General features: G+C 33.7%; 1 protein-coding gene across 8 annotated transcripts in view; it reads right to left on the bottom strand.

Moving 5' to 3' along the window:
- Positions 1-14,306, bottom strand: part of LOC113512633 (CUGBP Elav-like family member 2) — a 549,805-nt gene that overhangs the window by 107,023 nt on the left and 428,476 nt on the right. For all 8 annotated transcript variants that reach the window (XM_052900076.1, XM_052900074.1, XM_052900071.1 and 5 more), the window contains one exon: positions 9,982-10,030. In XM_052900076.1, coding sequence (XP_052756036.1) covers positions 9,982-10,030 — 49 coding nt within the window. The remainder of the gene's footprint in view (positions 1-9,981; positions 10,031-14,306) is intronic.

Genomic DNA, 14,306 nt, shown 5'->3' on the forward strand with positions numbered 1-14,306 from the left:
TGATGTCGTTTTATTAGTTTTGCAGCGATTGCAAAGCCTCAAGTGGACAAGGTTCATGATCGGCAAAGCATATGTATAACATAAGATATGTTACATGTGTAGAAGTACATAATCTGCAGTATCGCCTTTTATAATTTACCTAGCAGTACTTAAGTACTTTGGTTATATTAATTTTTTTTTTGTTGTTTTACAATGTAAGTGGTAACGGAGTTGGGGGGGAAAGGGATTGTTAGCAATGGAGTTTGACAGCCCCATTGCTAGCAATATGCCTTATTAGGTCGACCTCCACGTGGTTCTCCCTGGAAACCATCGTGAACAATTCTTGTTGAATTCGTCACGATGGGCTAAATGACCTGTTTCATCCTCACCTATCATCCTTCACTGGTGCCCCGCCGGTGTATACCGACAGCGCGGGTGGGGTTACCATTCCATTATCATCCATTAAAAAAAAAACGCAATGGAGTTATAATTCAGATTGATAATGGACAATTGTTTTCATTACTTGTACCTATTACATGAGGAGATAATACTGAAATAAAATATTGATTGATATAGTAATTGAAAAAGAAATAGAATTCGTAAGGGACCAAGGAAATAAATGGATCACTATTGTAACCACTATATATTAATCCTACTATAAATAACTTTACATTCAGTACATAAGTTTGATGTCATGTATGTACGTATGTGTGTAGAGTTTTCCTTGTAACTGAAAGAGCGATATATTTTCAATATCAGAATAATAATATCTAAGAAGACTATTCAGTTCCTTTGTACATCTTCGCAAACTATTCTTTCCTTTGAAATATACTGACCCTGTTAATCCCTTTGGTAGGTCCGATGGATTTATAAGATTTGTAACTTTATATGAAAACTTGTATGTACAACACAATTTGTGTAACGTAATGATTTAAAACAGCTAACTGTATCTATATCATGTTTTCAAAGTGTTTGCAAACTCGTCCCGTATATTTTAAGTTTAAAGTGTTTTAAAATAGCTTGGTATAAATGAACAAAATCATCGGATATGTTGTTAAAACCTGAAACCTACGTGTTTCGTTAAGCGACAACATATATCACTGTGACTACATTGAAAATTTCTATTGTTTATCCGTACGAACAATAGGTCAATGTCTTGTGATCGCTGAAAAATTCACTGAATGTAAAAACTCCGGTTCGTTAGCATATTTAAAATTATTAATACGGTTCACTTCGATTAATAAATTAACAAGGATAAATACGTAAGCGACACATAATAATGAGGAAAATTATAGAGCAATCCATGATTATTCTATTCTAGACTGCTTCTATTAGATCGAAGCATATAGTAATTTTAAATACGCAAATCTGCACCGTAATTGATATTCTATTGGAGTTACTGCGAGTGGCAAATCGTAAATTTAGTGTTCACTTCGCAGTTGCACCCATCCACGACAGAAGATGAAGCATATTGGTATATCCTCGAACCTGGCACATGGTAGGGGGTTGGATTCGAGGGCGGCAGCCAGTAGGCGGCGCTGATGGGCGGGTAGTTGGTCCCTGTTCTGCCCCCACTCGTCTTGCCGCGTGCGCCGCCCGCCTCGCCACGCATCCTTCACAACACTTCACACATTCACATCACACGCGCGTCTGCATTGAACCGCGGCTGACACACAACTGACTATTTGCCGCCGGTAAGGTGCGCGAGCGCAGGCGATCAGTCATTCCTCGTGGTCTCGTGTCACCTAGCCCCCACCGTTGTGTGTGGCTAATGAGCTCCGTCCTGCGGCGTCACGGCCATCGGGTGACGTTCTTCATTTGCACCGGTGATGTGGACTGAGGATGCGTTGTGACAGTGGTTTGACAATGTTGCGATACATTATAACAGCGTCTGACGGAAAGTGTCGCTGAAATTATACTGTCTATTTCATATTCAAAATAATATGACTGTTTTGCTTACAAACAATTTGGATGATATAGGAGTTGTTTTACTAAAAACTGTAATAGGTATTTCTGTATATTAAATAGAGTTAGTACACTTATTACATTCCTTGTATTGAACGTAATACTTGATATGTACACATTTTGTTGAGCATATTTGTATCCAATCTATCCAGGAGGTGAATCTGTCAACGTCTCCGGATGAATATAGTTCGACAATAACAAGTTTATATAAATACAAAATTTTGGTATTAGCCGGATTCGAATTCAGAACCTTCTAGCTATAAGATTGTATACCACTCGGATTCGGATTCAGGACCTTTTAGCTGTGAGATTGTGTAACACTAAGACCCGATGTTTCTAGTACTTTTTCACTATATTGCTTGTAAAAATGAAGATTATATTTGAATATTCATTTTTAATTGAATTTATTGATATTTAATCGAGTTAAATGGATAACGGTATTTTACGAGATATAAATACAAGAAATTAAAAAGGTTTAAATGTACATACGTTGTAATTGGAGTTGAATGTACTCGTATTATATATATATATATATATATATATATATATATATATATATATATATATATATATATATATATATATATATATATATATATATATATATAACGTCTCAAGGCCGCTAAGGTGCAGCGATCAATGGAAGATAGACGCACGCACTGAAAAAGGTACTCTACCAATCAACGTAGAGTACTTTTCTCGATCTAAGAGTAGGTTTACATAACGCTCAACATACAGGGGGAGAAGGGCTTGTTGGTAATGGAGATTAGTAATTCTATTGCTAGCAATATACCCTATCAGGTCGACCTTCATGCGGTTCCCCCTGGAAACAATCGTGATTGATTTATTGTTGAATTTGTCATTATGGGTCAACTGACCTGCTTTATTATCTATCATCCTTCACTGGTGCCACGCCAGTGTACACCGATAGCGCAGGCGGGGTAACTATTCCATTATCTCTGGTATTGCAGGTGTTCATAGGCTGTGGTAACCACTTTCCATCAGGTGGGTCGTATGCTTGTTTGCCACCTCAGTGGTATAAAAATAAATATCATTCATTAAAAAAAAAAAAACGCTGAACATACAGATTTATCGTCATCCAATTATCGGAGAGTGCTCAATATTTTCTATGAAAATTGTCAATTAGTCGAATTGTAAATATTGTATACTAGTATGCCGTGGTTTTGCCCGCATGAACTAGTATATATAGATAGGTAGACTAGTATAAATACTCCTTATTATTTCCTCCAAAAGATCACAGTAGTAAACTTATTATAGATAGATACAAACAATTACAAGAAATGTTCACACTGAGAAAACAATGGGCAGCCTTATCGCTGAAAGCGATCTCTTCCAGGAAACCTTTGGATGGAGAGGATTAGTTGTCAACTTGTTTGTATACATAGCACCGTTCGTATTACTTTAAGATATGATTTATCTGTGTACTAAAGTTTACTAAAATTTGTTTAAGCACAATTCAGTAACAAATATACATAAACATACAAACTTACACATTAATATGGTAAACTAGATTTTTAATTTTGACACGACTGTTATAGATCACATTATCGCTTTCAATCGGATGAGGTTGTGGTCAATTGCGAGAGCCTATTAATAGTAAAAAAAAAGAATTTTTAATGCTTTCTACCATTTTTCTAGATGACACTTGACACGTGGTATATAGTATAGTTTTGTTGTAATCGGATGCAAATAGAATGGTATCCATTCTGCGCTATCGGTGTTTTTTATACATTTTTTTTATACATTAGAATGGCAAACAAGCTGACGGCCCACCTGATGGAAAGTGGTAACCGTCACCTATAGACATGAGCAGTACCATGGACATAACAGAGTATAATGTTTCGCCCATGATATCCCCCATGCGTTGCCATTCCTGAGGACTCAAGTGTTATTCCTCTGTACCCAGTAAATTCACGCCATATCCCACCCTTCAAACCGAAACACAGCCATGCAAACACAACTGCTTCACGGTTGAAATACGAATAGGACAGAGGTACCCAAGCAATCGACTTTTGTACAAAGTCTCCCTCTGATCTCCCTCTCCCTATGATAGACGAGAACGAAAGCAGTTCGGTGTAAATAGGCAGATTATGTTTTATTTCTGATGTGTGGTAATGAAGTGGTAATCCCGCCTGTGCTATCAGTATGCACTGGCAGGGCACCAGTGAGAGATGATAGATGAGGATGAGAGCAGATCAGTTAGCTCATCATGACGACAAGAATTATTCACTAAGGTTTCTAGAAGGAAAAGCATGGAGGTCGATTGCTAGCATTGGGACTATTCCATCCACATTTCTTACAATATTTTCCCCTTGCTAATTTATTCAACGTGATTATATGTAAGAAGGATGCTTTAAAAAGTTTATATAAATAAATATCGTGATTTAGTCATTATTTTGTTCCCAAACATCATTAGTTTCAATATGGGGTTTTTCAAAAAAGGGATAATGAGGTTTCTATAGGGTAAGCAACGCGCACGTAATGCCCCTGGTATTGCAGCCGTTCATAGGCTTCTGTAACCGCTTACTATCAGGCAGACCTTGCTTGTTTACCATCTCAGTGGTGTAAAAAAAACATGAATGGCACTAAAACTTTAAATCCCTTAAAAATCATAGTAGTGAAAAACACTTCTTGTACCACATTGGATGATGTTCAACATACGATATCCGAATGTAAAAAATAGAAAACAGAAACAAAAGCGTTGATACAGAAATATGATTTTAATAGACAAGGTATTGGTTTTTTTATTAAGTATGGGAGTATACTTCTCATTCTTCGGATTCACATTTTACTGCAAAATCTTTAGTTGCTGTATTTTTGTATAAATAATTCCCTCTATTTTAATATGTGAGGTCATAAATTAAGTTTAGGGTATGATGGGGCTAACATATCCTTAAAAGATATAAGCCTCGAAATAAATATGATTTAAAAAAAAAAAAACAAAGAACCCATGTGATATAAGCTTTACAACGCTATGTATAATTAACATTTTATATAATTTGTAACTCTATTACATACATAACAAAAGTGTATTTCGGTTGTTTTGTTTTGTTAATGTGTTATTATAAGCATTAATTATCGCCTATTAAGTAAACAGCCGGTTAATTTAATATGTGCCTATTATTCACTAATTTGCTTACATCATATTGTTTCATGAAAGAAAAATATTAGCGTCGAACATACAGAAGTGCAACAAAATATTTTTCATAATTAAATTTTTTTTATGCAACTTAGAATGATAAACAAGCTGATTACATGAGCAGTACCATGGACATAACAGCGTATATTGTTTCGCCCATGATACCCCCATGCATTGATATTCCTGAGGACTCAGATGTTATTCCTCTGTACTGTGTAAATTGATTGCTATATCCCACCCTTCAAACCGAAACACAACCATGCAAACACAACTGCTTCACAGTAGAAACGCGAATGGGACGTAGGTACCCAAGCAAACGACTTTTGTACAAAGTGTCCCGCTGGTAATATTTAGGATAGATTAAGACATGGGTCACTATTTATTTCAGTAAATCAACATACCTTGATCACGCGGAGAAAGTCACATGTAAAAGCTTTATGAAGAAAAAAATGTTTGGGTGTATTTAAAAAAAAAACATTAATTTGCTAAACAAAAAAAAAAATAATAATAAAGATGGACTACTACTATTATTACGAAAATGTCTTTAACCTTCTATATTAGCCATCAATCTCCGATTGCCAATTTGTCTACGCACGTTTTGCAACACGTGTTTCACCTCTAAATAAGGTATCTCCAGGCAAATTAATAGATCGCTGCTCGGAATCTAGTGTTAACCGTTATTGTTTAGCAGTTTGAATGCCGAAATAATTCTAATCAGTGATATGGATTTCCAATATCATCCGTAACTGGTGCACCGCCAGCGTATATCGGTAGCATAGGCAGGGTTACCATTTCATTGTTATCAATAAAAAAAGAAAGATGAATGAATGAATGAGTATACTTTATTTGCATTATACAATATAGGAAATAAGCAAGGCGATATACAAACACAACGATACAATTGTATAAGTACAGTAAGGCGGTCTTATTGCTGAGAGCCATCTTTTCAAGACAACCTTAAGGTAATGGACTAATTGTTGTACAAGTATTAGTACAAGATATAAATTTCCGCAAAATAACACCTAGTTCAATAACACATTTACTCAGTTTTTCTTCATTATTCATACGTACTAATCCTAATCTGTAATATAAAAATGAATCGCTTAATGTGTTACTAAGCGCAAATCTCGCAAACAGCTGAACCGACTTCGCTAATACTTTCTTTAGAATATTCCTTGAAGTACGAGGATGGCTTACGGAGAGAAAAATTTAAAAAAATTGTAGAAAAAGTCTAAAGTGTTAGTGGAGAGGTTCCGGGAAGGCTAAACAATTGAGTGACGTGGGCACGGCATGTTTTATAAGTTTTATTTTTTGGTATAATGTAATTGTTGATTTATTCACTATCTTTTTTCTTTTTTTTTTATCTTACTAGCTGACCCAGCGTTCCGAATAGCAGAATAAGTATAAAAAAAAAAAAAAACTAAACAAAGAATCGACTATTAGGCGGTACAAAGTTCGCGGGGTCAGCTAGTTTTATAATAAATCTGAATGCTTACAAAGATGTTTAAATGTTTTGATGTTTGTTATTTAGTTACAGATAGACGCTATCTTGAACTAACATAATAAATAGGACAATTTTATCCTAATTAGTACTAGCTAACACTACTAAACGATACGTATGAAAGAGTGACGTAACTACACTGGGCACTTACAGTCTAAATTCATGCACATATCCGAATATGATATATATTAGATTACAGTAGGTGGTTCTATAAAATATATATATATATATATTAGAGTTTTTCAGGTGTTGCAGGCGTCCATAGGCTTCAGTGACCGTTTACCATCAGACGGGTTGTATGCTTGTTTGCCACCTTAGTGGTATAAAAAAAATGTTATAATTGTATTAGTTTTTAACTGATTTCAGAATGGAGGAGAGTCTTGATTAGACTATATTTCTTTGTATGTTACGCTATATCTTTGTAAACTTTGAACCGATTTCGACAATTCTATTTTTTATCCAAAGAGCTTATTTTCATGTACCAGTGTATTGCAAACTAATTTTGTCAATATTAAAGTAATATTTTCTTTGTAAAATTTCAGTTTGCAATATCCTATAAGGTATTGCATAGTAGGTGAATCGATAAAGCATTGCATTTTATAATTTATTGCATATAATTTATGACATAAAAATGATTCGATTACTTTGGTATTGCACACTGGATATTGTAACGGTATTGTAACTATCAACACGTTGTTATCTATGACCACACATATTGATGTTTTCAATTCATTTGTAACAATTATGTCGTATTATTATTGTCATAATATTATGACACAACTGTGTGGTGTACCACAGTAGACATCAAAATTACAAAATATAATTTAAATTAATAATTTATTTATTATCAGAAATCCCTACTGTGGAATACATAATAGTAGAATTATGTATATGTATGCATCCCAGAGAGCCTACCATGAAGTATTTTCCGAAATTTCGGGGACGAACGAAACAGAAATTTGATGTTAAAATTACATAATACATGCTGTTTAAAATTATTAAAAATATTAAAATATCGTTCCTTTGGACTATTAGAAGAGGATTTATCATGAACGAAATGTTAAGCTCCATTTACTGGGTCGATTTTGATACGAACAAAAATACGAAATTGAGCCCGAAATTTCGGAATTTCATTTCATGGTAGATCACCAGATATGACCGTTTGTAAGAGGCAAAAACTTTAAAATGAGACATCAAGTAATTAAAATAATTTATTTATATATACTAAGGCATATTTTGGTCAATTATGCGTGCCAATCTCAATATCAATTATTTTTAACCCTACCGTTAACAGTAAACCAAGAATTTTCAGACGAGAAAAACTGACATCAGCGTAGAAGAACAAAGTTTATTTTTTAATTTAGATATTATCGTGTTTCACTATTAAAATTTTCCATTTTGTTGCAATATAACTTTACTACCAATATTTATGTATGTATTTTTAAGTTATTTTCCGGACATTCCGTCAAACGAACAAAAATGCAAATAGTAATTATTACAAAAAGCGTAAGAAGAGTATTGATATACTCTTCTATTTCTATATACTTCAATATCTGGTCATAATATTCATATAAGTGACAAACTTTCTTCAAGGAAGTATATTATATTGAAGTAAAACAAAAGAACATAGTTCTTCATAGTTCAAACCGCATAGTTAACGTTATAGACTTAAAATAAATATTTCTAAAACATTTCAAGTATTCTTTTGCGAAATTTTTTACCTATAAATTTAAATTCATTTTTCGGTATTCGTGCCAAGCTAGCTTTTAGTAGTCAATAAAAAGTAAATTATTGGACAAAATACAGGCTACGCCGCTTTGTTTGCGGACCTTGAGTCACATAGCTTATCGATATAGCTGCATATCGGAAAAGTAAACAGATTAGACCCATATTCGTGGTGTGCGATCGTGGACCGACTAATACATTCTTTCATGCAAATCTAACTTTTAAATTATAAAAGATTTAAAGATCAGAATCATTTATTTCAATTCTCAACATGTGTTTATATTTGCGGTCACTTTGGCGCTTACCTTTAAATGAAATTGTATTTGCATAAAACAGAACACTTCATAAACGGTTTTTTATTTTGTTTTCTATAGCTTTTTGTTTGGATTTGAAAGGTATGATTTTATAGAACAATGCTTATCTCATCAGTATTTCATACGTTCGTACTTAAAATGAGAGTACATCGAAGGTGATCATATTTTTTTTTCTCAAACATGCTTGGAAATGTGAGCATTATTTTGACAATCTTCTTCGAGATAAATCAAAATTGCCGTACTGGCCAGATACATGCGGGCAGCGGCCGGCAAAAGTTGTATGAAAATCTATATCTGTCGTGTTTTGCGGCCAGATAAATTACTATGTAAACTCATATCTGTTCTGTAATTTAAAAATGGAATGACCTTTTACTTTGAAACATGGCTACCAAGGAGGTAACTAATAAAAGGTTTTATTTAAATTTCGAACTGGCTTGCAAATAGAAAGCTGTTTATTGAAAAAGAAAACAGGAACATTATGGCGTGTGACAAATTATTATTGTTCGTTATTCGTCATTGAACTTAAAAAGTAAAATTGTGTTATTGATTTCCGCGCATTGTTTGACAAAAGTACTATACAAGTCTTGGCCACAACTACGCATTGATGGACTCACGTATGCGTGCCTCGGCTACGCCTCGGCCCACAATTGGACGTTCGTCCATCAATGCCTCAGTTGCTGGCCGCTGTAGTAATGTACTATAAGTGTTAATAATGGAATTATTTTTTTTATAAATTGCCAGATTTTGCCAGATTTTCGCTAATTCTAACGCATAAATTTCAGAAGTAGGAATATCAATGAAATAATAATAGATTACTTTTAAATTAATAAATTAATCATTAATTAAAGGCGTGTCAAGATAAATATACACAAGTAATAAAGTTTGATTTCTAGGAATACAACTGTGAAAACAGCATCCAATTTCGTGCAGTAGTTTTTGCGTGACGCGTAATGTCGGAACAATCATACAGACAGATAAAATTTCTTAAAACGATTGTTTTGGCTTCTGTTGTTTAAGAACAATAAATATAAAACAGAGGCTTAAGAGCCTCTTTATAACATTTTTTCTTAAATATCTCCCATGTACAAGCCTAGTCTAATTAAAAATTTATTATATTAATATAACAAAATTATAATAAGACTAGGCTGTAAGTACATGGGAGATATTACTAATAAGATTATAAAAGTAAACAAGTATATATATGTAGAAAAATTGTAAAGGCTTGATTATAACTTTATATTATGTATCATCATTTTTATTTATTTTCTTCTTGTAACTATTAGATCAGGATATACGCTAATTCATAAAATTATACTTAAATGTTTTCATTGACTTACCATTTCTATTTTCACTGTCAGCTGGTTTCATCTGTATTGGATGGTGCATCTGTAAAAGAATAATGAATTTTATTTACAATAAATATTTGTTTCTTTACAAAACTAATGCGTAATAATTTCTGAAAATATGTAAAATTTGCTTAACAAAAAGAAACATATTTCTAACTAAATTGGTTTCTATATAAACATTTTAATAGTTGATTTTTATATGAGTACACTTTGTTTCACAAATAAAAAAAAAAAAACAAACTCGAATTGTCCTGCCAAATGAAATTATTTAAAAATTATAACTAGTATCATTTGATTATGCAAGGATTCTAAGGACATTTTATATATCCGAATCTAGGCATATAGGCATTTAGAAGTTATAATACAATAAAGAAACCTAAATACATTATACTCCTTACAATAAATCATCGAAATCGATTGAAAGAAATCCATTGTATACGTAGTATTGTGCTTTGTTATCCTAGTCTGCTCTCACGATATTCACATGAAGAAGATCTGTGATGACACATCATTTCCTACTGCGTTACCACCCGGATATAAAATGCGTCCAACGCACGACAAATAAAAAACATTCCCAATTAACGAGCATGGACTTTTATTGCGTTACGCGTTGATTACGTTGTCACCGAGACGGATGATCCGGTTACGTTTCGATTCGGATATATGTAAAATTTATGTAAAAGTCTGATAAAGTAGTTGGACATCAATGTTTCTTTTTCTTATTTTACTAGCCTACTGATATAAGTAATTTAAACCTATGTGAGTAGCTTGTATTATACATACACATGCATCAGCCCTTTCTATCCCGTGGGTAATCATTTTGTAATGTAGTTTATTGTATTGTAACCTATTTCAATATATATATATATACATACACATATATATAAATAAGATTGGTCCTAATCTAATAATTCTTCATCAATCAAGAAGAATTTCAGTCTTAAAAGCGAACAAAGTGTTGCCACTACTGGTATTTCAAATTATCTGTATACGAAATGTATAAGTTTGAATAAGGAAATTATACTAGAATTCCAGATGTTTTATTTTATATTCCAGATGTTGGCTGCTCACTCCAATTATATTCCAAATATTACTGTACTTGTAATGCTATCTGGTAATAGCAGTCGACGTAATTATCATAATAATTAAAATGTGATGTATTTGGAAATTGATTTTCATGGCTTACGTAGGTTGCTAGTAATGAATGTAAAAATACTTGAACGGCTAATTTTATTTGCCACTTAATGTGATATTTTTTTTATACGACTTAGAATGGCAAACAAGCTGACTACCCACCTGATGTAAAGTGGTAACCGTTGCCTATAGACATGAGCAGTACCATGGACATAACAGAGTATACCGTTTCGCCCATGATACCTCCCATGCGTCGCCATTCCTGTGGACACAGGTGTTATTTCTTTGTACCCAGTAAATTCACGCTATATCCCACCCTTTAAACCGAAACATAGCCATGCAAACACAACAGCTTCACGGTAGAAACACAAGTGGGACAGAGGTGTCCAAGTAAACGACTTTTGTACAAAGTTTTTCTTTGGTAAGTAAGTGAAAATATATACATATATTGAGGCTGATCTCAAAGAAATTTTATCAAAATTAGTTCAATACAAGTAGTTTAGTTTACAAATCACAATAACTAATTTGGAAACGATTCAAATCGATGTTTTTTGTAAAATGAAAACTTAAATTATGGATCTCGTACAAACTTTTTCATAATGAAGCAGTTAATAAAAAAAAATGTCAAAAAAGGAAGTTCTAGTAAGTAATGAATAGACAATTTATTTGTCCGCTATCAAAATATTTGACGTGCGATGTCAAAATACGTCGTAGTCGATGCGATGTATCGTGACATCGATATTTACACGGTGACTCTGTGCATTCGATTGCAAACAATCGACGCTATTCGAATTATTCGTAAACATAACTCGTGCGGTGGCTTATAATTTGTGTAAACATAAGCTATCTGCGTGTGGCTAGTGACCGATTGAAAATGTAACGATTTTTGATTCGATTCAAATATATTGAAATATATTAATTGTGTTAATTATAGTAACTATATGCAGGCGGTAAATAGCCAGGTATGGAATAATGGCGAGAAAGTATATGTCTGAAAATAGATACGAAATTAGTTGAGATATATAAAATATAGAAGTCATTTCATGTTACATAAAGAGATAAATAACAGTATATTCTGTTATGTCCATGGTACTACTCATGTCTATAGGTGACGGCTATTAATTTTCAACAGGTGGGCCGTCAATTTGTTTGCCAATTTAAGTTAAGTATAAAAAAAAGTTTAAATATTCTATTGACCACATTACAAAAAATTTTTACTTAATACCATGTAGCATTCCTTCCCAGTCAACTTTTGGAAAACAGAAATGTAATTAAGCGGTGAAAAATATTGAAAATTTATGTCGGTAAAAAGTTACAGATGTATGTAAATAAAATTATTTGATTTATTATAGATTTGTCATGCAATAAATTCGATTTATATTGAAAAACTAAAATATTGTTAATGTCATATTAATTATGCAAAAGGAATTTAATACGATCTGTTTATTTATGTATAATTGTAATTATAATGTTTATTCTCCAAAAATATTAACAGTTTTATGCTTAAATCTATGGCACTTTCATGTACTTTACCAGAGGGAGACTTTGTATAAAAGTCGTTTGCTTGGGTACCTTTGTCCCATTCGTGTTTCAATAATTTCATTGTGTGTGTTTGCATTGCTGTGTTTCGGTTTGAAGGGTGGGATATGGCGTGAATTTACTGGGTACAGAGAAATAACACCTGAGTCCTCAGGAATGGCAACGCATGGGGGGTATTATGGGCGAAACAGTATACTCTGTTATGTCCATGGCACTGCTCATGTTTATAGGCGACGGTTACCACTTTCTATCAGGTGGACCGTCACCTTGTTTGCCATTCTAAGTTGTATAAAAAAAAAATATGAAAAAAAGAACATAATCGGCAACAAAGGAGCGTTAAGTTCCGATAGTGTATTTAAAATATGTGTAAACAACGCAAAAGTTTAAAATTAACTAACATTTGAAATGTAAAAATTAATATTTATTATTATATCAGCCATTAACTGTGCACTGCTGGACATAAGCCTTCCCCATAAGGGGAGTTTTGCCAGTAGTTGTCATGTTTGGCAGGCAGATTGGCAATCGTAGTTAGGCTTTTAGAGATGTTTTAAAAGGGACGGTGTTGCCCCTCCCTCGCCCTCCCTTAGTCGCCTCTAACGACACCCACGAGAAAGGAAGGGGTGACACATTCATGCCGGAGCACACTCGGCATTGTCACATATTTGACAGTGTAATATTGTCCTAAATTTTAATAGGGTGGCCCAACTGTGATATAGTAGGTACTACATTAATGCCGCCACGGGCGCCATTGTTAAACTGCCGCGAGTGTAATCAAAGCCTTAGCCAGTAGCCCCCAACTTGCACGTTACAACTGCACCACAAGTTTGAATTTATGTGTTTCTATTGGTTTAGAGTTCAGAACTGGGGTCTTCTGGTGTTGAATAAACTTAGTGTATAATCTACCTGTGTTTAATATTTATAGTTGTAACGTCATAAAGTAGTGATTTATGAATACATAAATCAGACGACAACAATTAGATATTAAAAAAAAAACATTGTAATTCCAATCGTGACGAAATTAATCGTCATGACTATCATATTAGGCGTTAACTGTCCAATCTTGAACATAGGCCTCCCCTTGGGGGGTTAGTAGGCGGATTGGCAATCGCAGATAGGCTTCAGTAATGATTTTAGAGGGACGCTGCTGTCTATCCTTCGACCATTAAGTTCCCTTATTCGCCTTTGACGACACCCATGAAGAAGGAAAGGGTAGCCCATTCTAAGCCGGGACAACCATGACAAATTTAATAATAACTAGTTAACTGAACTAGGTGTTATGTTGCGGAAATCCATCTTGGTTATTTGATTAGAGTTATTTTGTTTAATTCCGCTACCATCAGTATGTGTGCGATTACCAACACTCGAAGATTGATCACGAAAGTAGTGACTACCAGAAGTTCCTTATTATGTTTAATTTTTTTTTATACAACTTAGAATGGCAAACAAGCTGACGACCCACCTGATGGAAAGTGGTAACCGTTGCCTATAGACATGAGCAGTACCATGGACATAACAGAGTATACTGTTTCGCCCATGATACCCCCCATGCGTTGCAATTCCTGAGGACTCAGGTGTTATTCCTCGATACCCTGTAAATTCACGCCATATCTCATCCTTCACATCGAAACACAGCTATGCAAACA

The sequence above is a fragment of the Galleria mellonella genome, unplaced genomic scaffold, assembly GCF_026898425.1.
Source record: "Galleria mellonella isolate WM207_F2 unplaced genomic scaffold, CSIRO_AGI_GalMel_v1 utg64, whole genome shotgun sequence".
Taxonomy (NCBI): Eukaryota; Metazoa; Arthropoda; class Insecta; order Lepidoptera; family Pyralidae; genus Galleria; species Galleria mellonella.